This window comes from Emydura macquarii, unplaced genomic scaffold (assembly GCF_026122565.2).
Source record: "Emydura macquarii macquarii isolate MOO-44397 ecotype Brisbane River unplaced genomic scaffold, CSIRO-AGI_Emac_v2 contig_1644, whole genome shotgun sequence".
In the NCBI taxonomy this organism is placed as follows: Eukaryota; Metazoa; Chordata; order Testudines; family Chelidae; genus Emydura; species Emydura macquarii.
Window position 1 is genome coordinate 7441028 of NW_027131781.1, and position 19669 is coordinate 7460696.

General features: G+C 43.1%; 1 protein-coding gene across 1 annotated transcript in view; it reads right to left on the bottom strand.

Annotated features, from left to right (window-relative positions):
* Window positions 1-452: 452 nt before the first annotated feature.
* The window catches only part of ALDH1A3 (aldehyde dehydrogenase 1 family member A3), a 44902-nt gene continuing 25685 nt past the window's right edge, over window positions 453-19669 (bottom strand). Inside the window, exons 7-13 of the mRNA XM_067555590.1 lie at window positions 19333-19446; window positions 15680-15782; window positions 14165-14349; window positions 9474-9638; window positions 6789-6946; window positions 5153-5227; window positions 453-3107 (exon numbers count right to left, since the gene is read on the bottom strand). Of these exons, the coding sequence (XP_067411691.1) occupies window positions 3035-3107; window positions 5153-5227; window positions 6789-6946; window positions 9474-9638; window positions 14165-14349; window positions 15680-15782; window positions 19333-19446 (873 nt within the window). The 3' untranslated portion in view covers window positions 453-3034. The remainder of the gene's footprint in view (window positions 3108-5152; window positions 5228-6788; window positions 6947-9473; window positions 9639-14164; window positions 14350-15679; window positions 15783-19332; window positions 19447-19669) is intronic.

Genomic DNA, 19669 nt, shown 5'->3' on the forward strand with positions numbered 1-19669 from the left:
TTTATTTATTCTGAGCAGATTTCAAAGTCATCTATAGGCACTGTAATTAAACCAGGCTATAATTTTCATTTTAAAAGTATGGAGTTTTAATATGTAGTACTAGTAAATTACTTTTTTTTTAAATTATTCATTGGGCCTAGGAGATTATACCAAGGAGATCTTTATTCCGAGTATTCCCACTGAGTTCCAGGAGACAACCCATAATGTAAGTGTGAGTAAAAGGTATCACAATCTGATCCTAGATTTCCAAAGTCTGTTCAGTCAGTAAAGGGAAGCCACATATTCACTTGAGTAAAGTCAGCTGCATTTTCCCTCGCCTCCCCCCCACATATACACACTTTAGAGGACAAGATCTCACCTCTAACATTTATAAAAACTACCACAAAAAGTTAAACATTTTTATTTAAGAATTGAAAAGCTAATATTACAAAAAGATACCCATATTCTAAATATATACATGAGGTTTAAACACATATAGCATTTCCATGTACCTTCAGCTATAAAAATACATTAGATTAACTGTACTCTAATTTATAAATATATTTTTAAAAAATTAAGTAGTATTTCATATGAAAAGTATTACTGTGCAATGAAAGAATATAAATCCTCTAACGGGTCATTTTATGTTAGTGTCTAATGTTATTTGATATATAATTTAGAAAATTCAGTGTGTGAAGTCAAGCCCTGATTTATACAGTAAGAGAATACATTACTAAGTCATTTGTTTAACTTGATAGGAAAAAGAGGTGAAATTATTACATATATAAAAAACCAAATGCTAAAAAAGATTGTACATCTGAGATGTTGTCATGTTTTCTTTCATTCAAGATTTTTATCAAACAAAAAAAAAAAAGACAGAAAACTAAATTGATTATTATTCCAGCCCCATTTTACTATTTACCTTGCCTCCAGATCATCTGCTTGTAGCTCTGAAAACTTAAGTAGGCAATAGTAAAATGCTTGTCTGATACGACAGTTGAGATCTCTTGCTAAATGAACTACAAAAATAGAAATATATTTACAGTTTTCCCATTTGGACTTTCGGGAGGATCTCTTCTGCAGTTAGGTGGGGAGATGTACCTGTTGAAATCCCACCCTCCGACATCCACAGGAGAACAGATCCCCCAAGCTGTGTGCAGCTGTCAGTGGGCTATGTTCTTTATGAGTGATCAGAGATTAAGGAACAAAAAACCCCAATTTCTTTCAAGGTCCAATGACTAGCAAGGGAGGTCAGCCCCACGCAAACTTCTTCCAGACCTCCCCCATCGATCAGCATGGTAATAATTCATGCTTAGCCAGCAGAAGCATCTCTGGTAGAAGAAAGTTATTGTGTGATGCTCTAACTTTGCTGTTTGCACCACAATACAAAGGCGAGGCCTGCATTTCCCCTTTAAACCCTCATTTCTGAGGGTGTGTTGTTATCTACTGCGCTTTAGCCACCTGCAGAACTTCCATTGACAACAAAGGGCCTTTATCAGCACTCCAGTGAAGTCAACAAGCACTCCCTGTGTTAGGAGTACTAGATAGGAGTTATGCACCTCAGGCCAATTTGCTCCCATGCTGCCCATCACCTGTCCTCCCTCAGCTTCAATCTTGATTGCGGATTCTACAGAGTGTCTTGCTGGAACTGACTGTGGAATCAGAGTATTTCCAGCCACCCTAACCACGAGTCTCCCTCTCCAGCCAGTGGGGCCCACTTTGGGGCCTGACTGCCAGGAATCTTATACCACTGCAAACTCCCTTTCCTACCCAGGACCTTCAGCTGACAGGGGCTCACCTACAAGTTGCATAATGGCTTCCTCCATCAGAGACCGTTGGAACTTTGCATAACAGTCCTGGCCTGGCAGCATTTTATTTTTCGTAGCATATTTTCAGAAACCTATGTTAAGTTACATTCATCTGGGGAAGAAAAACAGGGGTCTCTACGTTTACGAATCCTTTTCAACATAAAGAACATAGCCCCATCTGAACCCAAAAAGATTCACATGCTGGGATAAAAATGATGGCAGAGAAATGAGACGCAAGCCTTACTGCTTCTTCATCCTTCTGTTTCTTTTGGAAGATTTCAGTTTGGGTTTCTATCCCATGGATGTTTTCTGCAGCCTGCGTGCCATGCTGCAGGACCGGCTGGAGAGCTGGCGTCATTACCATAGATGGAGTGCAAAATCCTCTCGTGAAAAGTGCCTTAGTGAAGATTTACCATACACTGTATGAACTCTTCTGAAGCCAGACAGGTTAGTGAGTGAATGACTTGTTCTCAGTTCGTGTAGAGTACATGCATCAAAACACAAGGGGTACAAAAGTCCCCCTCCTTCCAAGTCTAAATATGTAGGATGAAATCATGGAATCATGGAATTTGATGGCAAAACCCCTATTGATGTCAATGAGGCCAGGATTTCATTAGCACAGAGGATGTGCGTGCATTAGAGAGACCAAGACAACTCTTTCAGATAAAAGTGCTTTACATAACCTTCCACGAAAACATAAATAAACTCCCTGCAACGGGTTCAATTGTCATCTTCACCCCAATATAACTCCTGTGATTTCAGGGCAGTTATACTGGCTTATATCAGCAGCAATGCCACTGAAGTCAATGGAGCTATGTTGGTTTACATCAGCCTTCAACATATTTAACAATCCATGCTACTGATGCCCTGGGTCTCTCTAACATGGTACAGAGCGAGATTTTGCCTTCAAAGCCACTGTTTGACAAAAAACAGACTTTCTATAAAGCAGAAGTTTGTACGACCAGAAGTTTGGTCACTGGTAAGAGACTGATAAAGCCAAGGACTAGTCCACTGAAGGCACAGTATGGACAGCTGATATGTCAATTAAATTCTGTCTCAAAAAGCTAATTGACAAACATTCGAAGTCCAGTAGATTCAACGTCTCTGTGAGAATAAAGTAAAAAAGTTCTCTTTGAAAGAAGTGCTGTTTTCTTTTCTTTTTTTTCCCCCCTCCCCACGTTTTGAACATGTCCCCCATGTCTGCGTGTCACATTCAGAGTGTCAGCAATTTTAGGCCACCAGCTCTCTCAGTGATTCTTCTGGGATAGTTTGATGGTGACTGTTTTCACTTCAGTATATTCTGCCAGAGCGTATTCACCACTGAAAGAACAAACAAACAAAGACGTTACAGCACTTTCATTTGCTGTTTTAATCCTGCTAACATTTTCGTTTAGGATAGCTGCTTTCATCCGGTGTATTTACCAAGACAGTCTTATTTAATAATACCACTATATTTTATGGTGAAAAGTTCCAGAGGGGTAGCGGTGTTAGTCTGTATACAGCAAAAACAACGAGAGTTCTGTAGCACCTTAAAGACTAACAAATTTCTGCAGGCATAAGCTTACATGGGCTGCAACCCACTTGGTCAGATGCATCTGGGGTTGCAGCCCACGTAAGCGTATGCCCGCAGAAATTTGTTAGTCTTTTAGGTGCAACAGGACTCTTGTTGTTTTTACTATATTTTATATAAGCTACACAGGGCCATATCATCAGTTGCTGTAAATCAACACTGGCCCATCAAAGCCAACGGTGCTCTGCTGACTTACAGCTGCCCACGAGCTGACCCATCGTGATGCACTTACTTCCTATACATTGTCAGCTTGGATACAAGAATAGTACAATGGTTAAAATGGCTGATATTGATATGAGAAACATCTTGATTCCCAGCTTGGTGGAATTCATGAAGCATTTTGGGATTCTGCAGAAGGAAAGGCACTGCATGCATGTGATTACCACCTTGCAGGCAGTAACTAAAATTACACTTGCTTTCTTCTTCTTTAGATTAAAATAAGCTTGTGTGTGGGAGTAGGTACTGTACATTATATATGTGTGGAGGAAGTGGATATTGTTTGGCCTAGGAGATGATGTTAGTGTAGAAACAACCCTAACTGGAGGATCGGTACATCCATTAAATTACATCCAGGTTAGTGAGTATTTGCCCGTCTTCCCTTCACTGCCCAAGGAATAAAGCCCTTAAGAGGTATTATCTGCTTAAGTAGGCCATCAGGCAAAGGAAAGCCATAAGTTTTCTCATGGCACTTATACTCCTTTGAAGGGATCATTCATTATTCTTGCTATCTATCTTGTTTAGCAAATCACGCATCTGAATGCTTTTCTCTTCCAAAACAAAACCAATAGACGTGGTTAACAACAGATAAGTCTAGTTTGTGAGTTAACACCTAGGGAGTAGCTCTAAGTAGGACAAAGCAGGTCCTTAGGGAGCCCCTGAACAGGAAAATTGCAAGCTGCTTTTCCTATGCCTACGCAGCGATGAATCAGCCTCAGGAAATATGAGTTCTATTCCCAGCCCTGCCACTGACTCACATGGGGCCTCGGGCCAAAATTTTCAAGAGTGGACACTAAGGTGGGGGGAACCACCCTGAGGCAGACCTGATGTCCAGCTGTACTGAGAAAAACCTAGAAGACCGTCAGTAATTCAAATACGATTTGCTGTAGCCTTGGAAAGAGGGAGGTGGAATTCTTTTTTCTCTGGCAGGCTCTGCGTATAGCCCCAGGAACCCATCCCTATCCCCAATCACCTTCCCAAGCCCTAACCCACACCAGGAGGTTGAGGCAAGGGGAATTACACGACAACCTTGGTCTGATGTTTACCTGGCAAGGAAAAATGATCTTTATTTTTCAAGTGACAGAGGAGGAGCTATTTCACGGCGTTTTTGAAAGTGGTTTTAGGCCCGAGAGAGCATGGAGCGCTGTGGATGACTTGCACGATCCACATGAACAAATCGGAATGGAAGTTTTTACACCCCCTTCCCTCACTCAATCATTTCCCTGCCATTGCAGGGGTCTCGGGCTCTGGGTGCACCTCAGTAGCTCCTATTCTCTCCCTCTGGTACGGAACAATGTAGTCTCCTGTGGGCTGTGATACTTTGGTCTCATTTCGGTTGCTGGATTTAATGGGCGGGTGTTGGTGGCCTGTGATATACAGGCAGTCAGACTAGATGATCTGGCCTTGAACTCTATGATGTGTTGCACTGGTATAAATGACTACACAGAGGAGTAAGGGCGACACAATCCAGCCCCAACAGTCAGTGAAGTTCTTACTAAGTCACTTAGAGTGTTGCATTTAGTTTTCTACATTAAAAAGAAAACAAAACTGAGCACAAAAAAAAAAAAATCCCACTTACAGTTCTCTGCCATTTCCTGACATCTTAAAGCCACCGAAAGGAGCTTGTGCGTAAAGGGCATTGTAGCAGTTGATCCTACAGTAAATATAGTTTGTATCAAATTAAACAGCTGGAAATAGGGGGAAACATATTCACGCTCATTAATATTCCGAGCTGTCTGACGAAGGCATGTCTCTTCCCTTTATATGCTTCACTATGTGTTTTATTCACTAAGGTTTGGTCATTTCAGCCACAGAGTTTGATTTTATCATAGCAGCAAAAATAGAGTATTTGAGAAACCATCGTTCTCTACCAAGATTTATCCTTTTCCCCCCACTTTCCAGCCTTGACCAGCTAACACGTATGTAAATGTGTTAAACTGTGTCTATGCTAGGTTCAAAGTCTCGTTTCAAAACACATTTTTTTTAAAATATAGTCTATTGCCTTGTCTAGACATGCCCTCGTCAGCTGCAACTGCTTTGCTACTGTCCAGAGTATATGCCATGGTGGATGCAGGAATGCAGTTGTATTAGACACATTTGTGTTGTGGTGAGAGTAGAAATTCCTAGTGTAACCCACTGATGAGTGTGTGTCACACTAACTCCTCTAAGTCCTACTCCTGTAGGACACTAGCTGTGGTGAGATTATGGGTATGTCTTCATTGACGGCAGCAAATTCGCTGCCGTCAGATCGATTCTCTGGGATCAACTGAGTGGAAGTGAAGATCCGCTCAATCGATCCGGAATTCAACAGAATAAATCCACCCCGGGAAAGAGAGTGATGCTGTGTTGATGGGAAGGCATTTCCCGTCAGCGTAGTAGGGATGGCACGCTGAACAGAATTTGGAAGTCAACAGAAGATATGCAAGCTACTCTATGTACTCTATGTAGCTTGCGTATCTCCTGTCGACTGCCGCCGAATTTGCCGGTAAGCGTAGACCAGGCCTGCGAGGACTCAAATCCTGATCCCTTGACTTCAGCACCTGAGCAAGATGAGCAGGATTTGGCCTGATGCAAAAACAAGACTGTAGCGTCACATGAATAAGTGTGGGGGATGGCCTCTTCAGAAACAAGGAGCCTATTTTCAAGAAAATATCCTTACAGTGGCAGAGACAGGGAAATCCTGGATAAACAAAAAGGATTGTTTCTAAATGAAAAAAAGATTTTTAAAAAAAAAAACATGCTCTCAGGCACAGAGTGAAACTGCCATTGATTTCAATGGGACCAGGATTAGAGCCCGTCTCTTTCTATGCAAAATGCCTCTTTTAAACGGTGACATGGTGCCATCTACTGCCCAATCTGTCTTGTTACATAGTCTGACACCTTATACAACAACTACGTAATAAAAAAGCATCCCGATGGTTTTCGTCAATAAACGAGCATCTCAGAAGGCATAACCATGTTATTCGATATAAGGCAACACAGGCTGTTGGGGTTTTCTGTACAAGAGATTACATTTAAAACAGGCGGGAACTAAAACAGTTCAGTTCCACTAAATTCTATTTCGCTCTCACGGTCTCATTTTGAGCAACGGCTATTGCTTCTTAGGACAAAATTTCAAGGGAAGGGAGCCCAGGATCAGTGCTCCTGGCCAGCAAGACTCAGGCTTGTTGTAAATGACCTCGGTGTATCCCAATCCCACAGGCAGAAACATTTACCAGACTGTTCCAGATTCCAGCGCAGAAGCTAGTGTCAAGGCTCTGTCCAGATTCTGTGTGAACACGGCTGCTGTGAGTCCATATTGCGTGTTATTCGCTCTTTTTATGACCTCTTCTATGCTTTTGAATTTCATTATTGACTGTACGGGTCCAAAAATCTGTAAGCAATTGAACAGGCATTACTATGCAAAGAACAGGGAGTGCTCTGAAAATTAAATTTAGAAACGTAACATGGATTTCTTCGGTTTTGGTGTTTTAATGTTTTCAATCTGAATGATGGGCCCGCTCCTGTGGAAGCTAGGGACAAAATTCCCCACTGATTGCCAACAGAATCGGGTTAAGGCCCAGAGTGAAGTGATGTGCTACAGTAGCAAGACGCATGCAGCAATCCTAAGATTTTCCTTCACATTATGGCATCTCATAATCTACATGAGCAAAGTTATCTGGTTAAAATGTGCAAGAGTTAATTCTGGATACATTTAAAAGAGTTCATTCTTTCTCCATTTAGAATCTAACTCTCCCTATGGGATCAACGGGCATTTGCTGTATTTGAAATGCACCAACATTTACATACAATTTTCACCCAGGCTCAACCCAGCCTCTGGTTTTTTACTCCTTTGCTGATACATGCAACTGATTTTGCACACACAAGTGGCTACCCATCACTTCTGCATGCACTATCTCTTCAGGTTCACGTGCATAACCTGGCTCATGAATTAGTGATAAGGGCAATCTGCATCCACAGAATAGTACGAGCCTGCTTTTCTGAGCAGATGCGGGCTGAAGTTTCTTACAAAGTACAATACAGATGCAATGCCAGTGCACTTCTATGTGCAGATGATCAGATGCTCTGCAGGCTGATACTCCACAGTTGAAATGGAGACATGGTCCCAGCTGTGGCTTTCCACAGGGACATCGCATCCAAGGGCTTAATTAATTGTTTCACGGAGAGGTGGACTCCAACAAGTTGTTTCAAATGCCTGCCTTTTTAAGGTCCTTGTTCTTGATGGACTCTTGCTAACAGACAGAGTAACAGACGTTATAGCAAAACTAAGTGAAACGAAACTGGAGAAGCCCCATGAATCATGAGTTTGGGTTCTGGAGGTAACTCATTTGAAAAAGGTTTGTCATGGGATTGTCTGTTCAGCTCTTACTCTGCTCTATTTTTAGATTATAACTCATATCCAGGCTGACTGATATCTTTCCAGGTTCCTTAGAGACTGCATTGCAGATCTGAAACATCAAGATGATGCTTTCTACGCCAGGACCCCCATAAAAAAGCTCTAAGCTAAAACTATAGGACACCAGTGTCAGTAGGACCCAGGCAGCCACTGAATTCCCATTCCATTCCCCAGCGGAAATACATCAGCTAACACTGTTTCAAAGGGGCTTCTCAGGGTCTGATGATGATCACATGCAGCTTCTTTAAGCTTGCTTGATATTAAATACTGAAAATCAGAATGTCTGATTTACTCTTCTGGTTTTCCCTGTATTTTGACACTAGGATGACTGGGACAGCACAGAAAAGACTATCCTCGAGAGAAAAATAGTGTTTGCATCTGCAGTTATTGGGCTCACCAAGTTTCCCTTTGCAGGTTATTCGAATATTCCAACTTGTCCATGAGTTCCAACATGAGGGTTTCACTGGGAGGCACTACAGCCACTCAAGCCTTTTTAGTGACAGTGGGGTTAGAACTTAGATCATCGTGCCCAAAAGCTCAGGGGATATATCCCTGGTGTGAAAGGGAAACCTCTCCTAACTTTGGGAGGCATAAACCGTCACACACAGTTGAGCGGTTTGATTCCATCCAGGGGGCAGGGGGCACAAACAGCATGCAGTACACATCTATTTCTCCATCTAGGTATAATATTCAGATTTAAATGTTCCAAGAATTTTCTAATGATGGAGAGGGAGCAGGCAGGCGAGGAAGTCCTTTAACTTGCAATAATTCAGGCATATATTTACTGAATTTACAAGTCAAAAATACTATCAATGTCCTTCCATTAAAAAGGGTTTGTTTTTCAGTAACAAGGTTTATAGCTACCACATGGAGCCCTGAGTCAGCCCCGCATTTAAGCATATGCTTAAAATTTAAACATGTGCTGAAGTGCCATTGACTTTAATGGGGCTTAAGAAGCTTTTCTGAGTTGTGGCCTAAAAGCTTCCAACCAAAGTTTCCATTGTGTTACTACACAGATGTGTTACTGTAGGGCGTTTGTGAGCACTGTGCTACTGGCATTTATTTTGAATAAGGAGTGCAAACACAATGCATTTGTTTTAGGAGAGGAACCCCTCGGGAATTATATTTACTATGCAAACAGATAAAAGAAAAACAGGGGATCACACTCGGGTAGAACAACTTTGACAACTCTCTCCTCCTTCTAAACTTCCACTTCTGGTTATTATTCGGATTATTGTTTTTAAATAAACCTTGGACATGCCCTTCGTACCGATGTGTCAGAAATACATTTCTGCACCGGGCAGCTTTAGGACGTTCTGTCAACTTAACACATTCTGCAGGTTTCAGTAGTTTATTTTAACACTGCTTTTCCTTCGTTGCTTTCAATCAGAGTCCTCACTAATCTGAGAATTTTTCAGCCATGATCTTAGTAGATGTCAAGCAAAATAACATATGCGGCCACTATAAGTGACCAGGAATCTAAACCTTCCGGCGAGTACCATACCTCTTCTTTGGCGATTCGCATGTTGTCAGTAACCTCCGAAAACACAGTGGGTTTTATGAATAGACCTCTGTCTCCGACGGCTAACCCGCCACACTCCAGCTTGGCGCCTTCTTTCTTCCCACTTTCTATCAGCTCCAAAATTTTATCAAACTGCTTTTGGTCAATCTGTCAGATACAAAGGGAACATCATGGGACAGCAGTTCCGCTATTCGCACTGTCATTCTGAAGACGGGTCAGTTACCGCTGTATTGTCTGACAAATTTTACATTTTCAGCCCGTTGTTCGATTGTACTATTGAGGTTTGCATTTCACTTAGGATTCAGCTACATTACGAAAACTACCATACTTAAGCCCGGTTAATAGAGCTGGTCTCATACCCGGAGTTATTCCAGAACAGCTATTGCACTTCAAATTCACCCCCTCCCTTAATGTGAATTAACATTCAAACATAGACAAGCCTTTTGGAGATTAAGGGTATGTCTACACGGCAGTTGTGGGCTGGGATTCCAGCTCGTGTAGACACAGCTGTAGTCTAGGTTGCTCAGATACTGGTCACAGTGAAGCTGGGGCAGACTGCACTTCAGTGCGGGCTGGACAAGCCTGCCTGGAACCCTGGTACTTACCCACGGGGCTGCCTGGCTTCATGTGACACTAATTGAACCTGAGTTAGCTAGAATAAAGCTACTTCATGTATGTGTACATGACCTGCAATCACCCCACCCCACCCAGTCATAGTGCAGGCAGACCTGTAACAGTGTCACAACAATTGCTGATCCTCTGTGTCATCCTCTTTCCACACGGGCAGGACCAGAAAGCCCTATGACACTGTTAGTCCCCCGCCTTGTTAAACAACCAGTCAAGATCTAAGCACGCAACAGCCCCCCCAGGTGGACAATACGACAGCATGTTCCTTTTGGAAATGGTTTTTAATCGCAAGGACACATCAAACGGATCCAGCACTGGACTGTCAGTCTTTCCCACTCACTACAAACTACTAAATGGTTACACAGAGGGTTTGTCTACACGGCAAGCTAGTGTGTGGCAAGCCAGGATGTGAATCTAGCTTGCTATGTGGACCCCGCTGCCACACGCTAAAGATATTCCTTGGTGCACTGGGACACGCCCATTTCCAAGAGCGATATGGAACGGCTTTAGTGCGCTGTAACCGGGTCCACACAACCAGTCAGCACGTGGCAAGCCAGTACGCTGTATTTTCGCACCCTGGCTTGCTGCGCACTAACTCACCATGTGACAACCGCCCAGCATCTGTCTAGAAGCTCTTGCAGCTGAAGCAGGACCAGAAAGACTGTCCACTAGAATCAACGTTAGCCTGAAGACAGGCAGCGTCTCTTTCACGCATTCTTGGCCTCTCTCTGTCCGCCAGAGACCCACAATCCCAAGGTTTGTCCCAGAGCTGGGTCTCCTGACAACCTATGATGGTTACTAAATACCTGATGAGCCACAGCTATTTTTAAGGCAACAGCTTCATCCTATATGTTCCCCTGCGGCACCACAAAGGGGAAGCTGAGGCAGTAACTCAGAGGTCCATATGCATGCAAAATCCTTCCCATAGGTCAGTGTGACAGAAACGGATGCAAGGCCAGGGATCCACAGGAAAGCAGCCTCCCAGCCCCTGCGCATCTGCAGGAGCGAGTGGCTTTCTGCACACAGGAGTATCGTGGCTAGCTCCCACTGGCTCTTGGCCACCAGCTGACCCAGCCTTGGGGTCTAACAAGGTGCAGCATTAGTTGCAGATGCTGGGGTGGGGGTTGCTACGCATTTTCTAACTTTTGATGCAGAGGGAATAAGACCCTTTGTGCAGATGTTTGCTGGGCCCCAGACTCCTTTTCTCTCTGGCCCATCAGACACACATAGCATGCCTGGGCTGGGGGCAGAGGAGAAATATTCTGTATCCTTGCCCTCACATTGTGCCCCTACTCCTTCCTGTTTGCATGCCCATTTGACTCCCCTCTGGTTACACCATGCCCAATGGCTGAGGCCTTTACGCATTCCAAGGTATACATATAAATCTAATAAGTGCTCTCTCTGTATTCATCTTCCCCACCCAGGAGAACACAATGGACAGAACGAGGGAATCTGCCTGATTCAGTTCTGACAGTGGAGACATTCAAAAAACCATTCACCAAAATGTCTCCCAACTGTGTTTTTTTTAAAAAGATATCTATACCATGGGCCCGATTTCTCGCTACATTGCTCCACTGACATCAGTGGATTTATACACCACTTTATACGAACTGAGGAGCTGCTCCTATGGTCTCACAGCAGCACACAAAAAAACCCAAACTTTCATTGGGAACATCAGGGATTTTTTTCTGATAAAAAATATTTTGCAAGTTTAAAAAAAAAAAAAAAATACTCCAGACCAGATTAAAATCAGATTTTAATTTCACTTCCCCTGGTGTAAATCCAGAGTAATTTTACTGACTTCAAATGAAGTAACTCCTGAGTTACACTGGTGTAAGCCAGAGCAGGATCGGATTCATCTGGCCCAGAGAGTGTCTGGTGTAAATCATCATCGTTTCAATGATATCAAGGAAGTTGCAATGATTTACACTAGCTGAGAATCTAGCCCTGTATCTTTAGTAACGACTTTTGGAGGGTTTTGTAAAAATACTGGTTTGTGATGCTTCAAATGGGTCTAGAAGGTTTTTGTTTTCCTTTCCTCCTTTAGATTTGAACCATTTGTTCAGAAATGCACAGGTCTCCCCACGGCCAGCCTGGAACGCACAGCAGCACAAAAGCCAGACTTCAGTGAAACAGCTGTTCTTATTACGTGCAGACAGAGGAAATGGTTTCTATTACACTGTGAACCACATGAAAGCTCTGAAAACAGCCTCCCCCCACTCCCTATCTTAGGTCTCCTCTTGTTTCGATGGTCAGCACGCAGAGACGCATGGAAGAGGAAACGGCCAAATGCATCAGGTAAGCTAGAACAGGAGAACTAGGACACGTGGTCATATTATACACAAGCCAGTGGTCACCCCGACTTCACTCCTAGCAACTTCATCATCATCTGTATTACCAGAGCACCTAGGAACCTGGGCTGTGGGCCCGTTGTGCTAGGTCATGTCTGAACAGACAATAAAGAGACAGTCTCTGCCCTTAAGAGCATTCAGTCCAAGGTACCCTCACTCTCACTGAATAGCAACTAAGGCCAGGTCTACACTAGGAAATTAGGTTGCTATAACTACATTGTTCAAGAGTGTGAAAAATCCACACCCCGAGCGACACAGTTAAACCGACCTAACCACTGGCGTAGACCATGCTGGGTCAACAGGAGAACTCTCCCGTCAACCGAGCTACTGCCTCCTGGGGAGGTAGATTACGACACCAACGGGAGAACCCCTCATGTCAGCACTGGGAGCATCTTCACTGACAAGCTGCAGTGTAGATAAATCCTTACTCTGCAAGCAATTCCATTGACTTCAATGGGACTGTTTGCAAAGGAAGGTGTTGCTCAACGTAAGGCCATGTCTACACTACAGCAGTGCTGCTGTAGTGTAGATGCTTCCTATAGGGCTGGGAAGGGTTTTTTCCAGTCGCTCTAGGTAATCTATCTCCCCAAGTGGCAGTAGCTAGGTTGACAGAAGCATTCTTCCATCAACCTAACTGCAATCACACCAGGGCTGTAGGTCGGGTGCTCGGGGGTATGACGTTTTCACACCCCCGAGCAACACAGCTCCTTTGATCTAAATGTTGGCTGTAGACCAGGCTTAGACAAAGGTAACAGAATCTGGCCTTCTAGCACTAGTCATTAGGAGATGCTCTAACACGGTTAAGTACGATTCTTTAATTATTCACTTATGCACCTTGCATAGTAATTTGCTCACACAAGCAGTCCCAGTGATTTCAAAGGCATTACTTAGCTGAGTAAGTCATGACCCACAGTCCGAATGGCTGGCAGAGCAGGGCCCTTCCTGGTTCTACAACTCCAGCTGTAAGCAGACTCTGCCTATTTCCCAGAACTAGCACACAGAGCCGAAGCCTGTCAAGTTTGTGGAGGGAAAACTCAGAGCATAATTGGAAAGGAAGGGTTCCAGAGGTAGAAGAAGACATGAAACCTGTCGGAGTGGCATTCTCCCATTTACCTTTGGCAAAGTGTAAGTTCTGGGGAGCTACTGATTGGTTACGTTTTATTAATTAGCTGGTTGAGCTAGGAGAAAAGCATCCTGGATCTTTAGTTACAGATTCTCTCTTTCTTCAGAAGGGCTAAGAAGAGGAGTAAAAGCCTGAAATGTTGTCAAGGCTGGTATTTGTGTCATCCCATCTTCTTTTGACTTTGCTTAAACCCCCCTCTGTGCATTAGGGTACGATGGTTTTGGTCTCCACTTTTACAGATTACACCCCTTCTGACGAGATATAATCACTATTTTATAGCTGAATTATAACACATCCCGCAGCTACAGCGCTCGGCCTGCACAAAATACTCCCTGCATTATTATGCAATAGGGCAGCCCACTTGTGTAAACTGCCTTATCATCAAACTTGAAATTCATTTGTGTAAAGAGCTGACATTTCAACAACCATGATTAATTGATGTTTAGAACCGCGAGAAGAAACAATAAAATGATGCATTAGTCACCGGATCAGGACTTGAGCTGGGGCCACACTCACACATGAATAATACTCACACAAGGAGAACAGAAAACTATTTTCAAGCACATAATTACCTGCGGCCCTTGTTCAGTTTTGGCATCAAATGGGTCTCCAATGAGTCGTTTCTTGGCATACTCCACGCTGCGCTTGACAAATTCCTGGTAGATCTGTTCCTCCACAAACACTCGAGAGGCAGCCGTACAGCATTGGCCTTGATTAAAGAAAACTCCTTGATGGACACATTCTACCGCCAGGTCCACTGGAACGGAAAGGTCACCACAGACACAGTGAGGCGTTCTACTGACTTAAACCAGAAATTAACAAGACTCGCTGCAACTCCCTCTTTATCGTCTCTCCCACTCAATGCTTCCTCAAAACTCACTTCAAGGAAGCCTATAAAACTACAAAAGAGAAAGCTCCCTGCAATCCTCAAGACATGGGTCTCGCATGACCAAATGGTCGGATTTTCTCCCTCCTATCCTTTCCCCCCATTACAGTCTCTGGTTGCACTTGTCTCAGCTAAGGGCCCAGTTCTGTCACTTTTACTCCCACTGAATAGCACCTTACTCTCCTTGAGTATTCCCATTAAGGATGGCAGGACTCAGTCCTTACTGTAAGCCCCGTGGGTCAGTGATTTGAGCTTTACTTGTTTGGAAAGCGGCATGCCCATCTGTGGCACTGCATGGGTAATAATGACAAGTAGCAAGTTTTACAAGGTCATGGTTCTAGAGTTGGAAGGTGAACTGTGTAGCCTGATGGCTGATTCAGCGGGTAATACCAATGCCTCCTGCTTTTAATCAAGATACACTACCAAATGTTGGACTAGATTCAGGGTGGGCAATGCCAGCTTTCACCAGCATGGACCTTTGTGCAGGTCTCCTGGGGCAGGAAGTATCCTGGGAAGGCTGCTACCTGTGCAGAAAGAAACTGCAGCTTCTCCTCTGTCGGGGAGACTAGAATGAGTCAGCACAGTAGCGCTGGCTGAGAAAAGTGTGGAGCCAGACAAGCAGGGGTGCCCAGAGGGGTGCCCAATACACCATCTCTGCAGCCTTAGCCAGCGGGGCTCTTCCCGGTAGGAGGCCGCCAGGGAGAGCAGGGATAGTAACAGTCTGCTCCCGTTCATGCCTTCGTAACCAAGAACCTTGCTGGAGCTGTGTAGCACATCCTTTAGCAGAGGAGTCCTGGTCAGCCTTGGTGGCAGGTTGGACCACACTGTGCCCTCTGCTGGAGCCCTGTGAGGTTGCACAGGAGTCATTCAGGGTATGTCTACACAGCAAAAAAAAAAAAAAACAACCCGTGTGTGACTGGCCCCTGCTCGCAGGGCTGTTTCACTGCTGTGTTGACTTCTCGGCTCAGGCTGGAGCCCGTGCTCTGGGACCCTCCCAGCTCAGTGGGTCCTAGAACCCAGGCTCCAGCCCAAGCCAGGAAATCTACACAGCAACGAAACAGCCCCACAGCCTGAGACCAGCAAACCCAAGTCGGCTGGCACGGGGCAGTCACAGGTTCTTTGCTGTGTAGACCTACCCCAAGTGTGCAGTGCTGTCCACTGGGACTAGAAGTTATTGAACTGCAATGTGACGCATACTTACAGTCAGCATCCGCACATACAATGCAGGGATTCTTCCCTCCAAGCTCCAATGTCACCCTTTTGAGATTACTTTTAGAGGCCGCTTCCTTGATCAGTTTTCCAACCTATGGTGTCGGGATTCACAGGGCACAGCTTTATTCCTCAAACAACAACTTCATTCAAAGGGTCATAAAATGTTCGCGGTTAACAAGAGCAGGACAGGCTGGGACACTGCTGGAATTGTAAAATAATTCTTCCAGGTTTCCAATCTTTGGATTTTCTAGTTCTCACTACCCGATTCTACGAGGTGCTGAGCCATGTGAGGTTGGCCTTGCAATTTTAAGTCAAATATTTATCATTTGTCTCCGATATAACTGAAATCTAGGAGCCTGGTATTATACAGTTCTTACATATGCAAGTGGTCCCACGGAAATCGTTTATTGGACAGAGTAAAGGTTGCAGGATAGGACAATGCAGGAAGTTTTGCTAATGGACTACCGTTATTATAAAAGTACAATCTATCTGGTGACACTTGCCATTTATTATGAAGGTACCGGTCATGGCTCCACAGTTAATGAAGTGAGTTTTTCATTTAAAGAAGGGAATCAGTTATCTCTGTATCAGTACAGCCTCTGCAGCATGACAGCGTTTACTCTTTGCTACAGAATGAATTGCCCTAAGAATTTACAACAACTATATAAATTAGGGCTGGTCGAAAAAATGGATATGTTTTTTCCGTGATAATTACACACACACACACACACACACACACACACACACACACACACACTTATTTATGAATCAATCACTGTCATCATCTACTCTGTCCTCCTGCGTAATACAGATCAAAGAACTTCCTCCAAATAATTCGTGCTTGAACTACAGCTTATCTTTTAGAAAAACATCCAATCTTGATTTAAGAACTTCCACTGTGGAGAATCTACCACAACCCTGGTAAGTAGTTGTTCCATTGGTTATCTACCTGGGCTGTTAAAAATATGTGTTTATTTGCAGTCTGAATTTGTCTAGCCTCAAATTCCAGCCATTGAATTTTGTTATATCGTTCCCTTCTCGACTGAAAAGCCATTATCAAATATTTATTCCCCTGGTACCTTCTTATAAACTGTGACCAAGTCACTCCTTAGGCTTCTCTTTGTTAAACTAAAGAGATTGAGCTCCTTGAATCTATGGTATGTCTTCTCAACCTTATACTCAGTTTCTGGTCTGGGAGAAACACTCAGATCTCACTGAATCAGACCAGTAAAGCAGAACATAAGTCTTGATCAGCTGAAGAGTTCATTGCTGCACTTAAGTTTCATGTGCTACCTTTATAGCCAAAGCAAAATTCCCAAACCAGAAAGTGAACCTGGGCCCTCCCTTTAGCTTAGCAGGCTAACCCCCGAGATAACAGAAACATAAAGCTGTCTCCTGCTGAAAATTAACATACGCTGTTAACTTTATAGCAAGTTAAGTGAGACATTATTATATGGTAGTTGGTTGATTAGGAATAAATTTACTGAAACTCACTGCTGAAAAGTAGGAAGCTAGAAGGAGACATTGTCAAGTAACTGAAGATCAAAACTGTTATGTACTTATGTTAACCTAAAACAGGATTTAAAAGCTAATATTAATTCAAAAAAAGGTTTTCATTCTTCTACTCCTCCACATTCATTTTGATATAAATGTTCCCCTGCAGTATTTGCACTCAAATACTGAAGCATGATCCTAATGCACAAGAACCAGAAACTGAAACGGATTAGAAATATCTACCTACCTCACGTACTCATATGGCCCTCATTACTGTAGCATCAAAGCACTTCAGATTTTAAATGCCCACCCACAACTCAAAGATAAATACCAGGAGTGAAATCCTGACTCCAGTGAAGTTGATGGAAAAAAACCCACTGACTTCGATGGATTTCACCCTAACCTTAAAATAACACATTGGATATTTTCTTTCCTGCAATTATGTATCTGTTCATTTTTTTATAAAAAGGGATCCAGAATGTGTTACAAAAACAAAAAAAAGTTTATAGGATTTTAGAACAGGGAGAGCCTGATTTTGATTATAGAAACAATCATCTTAGTAGGCTAAGAATAATCTATGTACTTTACGTATTTTAGCTAATTATACAGAGTATCAAACGAAGGGCAATATTCAACATGGGATAACCAAAGGGACTGCACATATGCCACTAGATGGTATTGTTGTTAAAGGCACAACATTTGGCTTTCAGTATGTCCTTGAACATTTAAAGTGAGACCCCTCTGGTGTTGGAGAAGGCAGCTCAATATAATCTGCCATAATCATGCAAACTATAAAAAGCACGTGGTGAATGTCAAAGTGGATGAGAGGGAAGAGGGCTCAGGTATGATGGGAGTACTCAAAGAAAAGGAAGAAAACAAACAAAAACACGTCCAACCCGTGGCCTGGTTGAATATCCAACACTTGTAAATCCTTGGCTTAAGCACCTTCCTTTATTTGAATGCTGCACGTTTTGTCACGTAGCCTATGAAGATATACGCACACTCCATCCATATTGGTATAGATTTTCATGCAATATTATTACACAGGCAAAGAAGCTAAGCAACTAGTGAAAAAAACTGTTCAAACTTGTAGGCAAATTTCGATTAGGTGGTGTTCACCATCCTTGTGTGTTCCCTTTCTGCCTGCCAGTAAAGCTCACAGGTTTTATTAGCAAAATGTCTAGCTCAAAGACTCTTTGAAAGTGAAATTCAGTATACGAATCGGTTGTCGTTTGCTCGGTACTAACAGACAACGAAAAAAGCAAGACAGACCAACACAACACTGACCAGGCAAACACCTCTTCCTTCCCCCAAACTGCTAACCCCGAGCGAGGACCTTGAGAGATCATTTTCCCTGCTCAAAGCAGGCATATGTCTCGATCATGCACATACAGCCAAAAAAGATTATTGTTGTTATGACATTTTAACTGTATTGATCTAAATTTAAAGGGAAAGGAAAACATTGGGTTGAAGGTGTTTGTACTACATCATTTTTACTATCCGACGGCCAACTCTTAGTCCCTCTCAAGTCAATGACAAAATTGTTATTGACTTCAATGGGATGAGGATTTGGCCCAGACTGGATATTGCACTGGGTCATTTTTTTTAAAAAAAAGGTCCACTAACAAGTGTGTGATTAAAACGACAGCAGAACTGTTTAATATGAATAGAATATTGTTTTATCGTTACGTAGGCTTGTTGGCCAATGAGGATAACCAGGCATTGGCCTGTTGGACATTTTAGATGACGTGATTTGTAAATCATTATAATGCTAATGACCTCTCCAGCAGATCACCTTGTTTACAGAATAGGCACCATTAGTGGACAACTTGTCAGTTTTGGCAAAAATAAGGTTAAAAAAAATTGAGATATTTTCAAAAGCATCAGATGTTGGCCTGGCTCTGCTCCGATTGAAGGCAGTAATCATTGACTGCAGTGGAAACAGAGTTAGATCAGTGCCAAAAACTTCCAAAAAAATTCCACCAAGCAGATTTCTTTTTTCTAAGCACTGAGTATCACTGAAATTACAATGGTCCAAATTTCCACGGATAGCACTTCTATGAGAGAAATACTGTGCCTCACGAAAAGCAGTATATGTGGTAATTCAGTAAGGCTAAAGGCAGATTTAAGCAGAAAGTGATCACATACCTCTGTTGATCCAGTGAAAGCTATTTTGTCAATGTTCTGATGGGCAGAGATGGCACCTCCCGCTGTAGGGCCATATCCGGGCACTATGTTTACCACACCAGGAGGGAAGCCCACCTGAAAATGAAATTAAATACTGTACTATAGAAATGGGGTAATAGGAACTATTCAGATTCCCTCTCAGCCTCCACTAAAGAGACGTATATTCTGGTTCTTAGTCAAAGAAAATTTGACTATGCTCCAATATGGAAGATTTCCTGTCACTCACTCAATTAAAATAATTTCTATAGTGTTTTCCATCCAAGCATCGCAAAGAATGTTGTAAACAGTATAAGCTGAG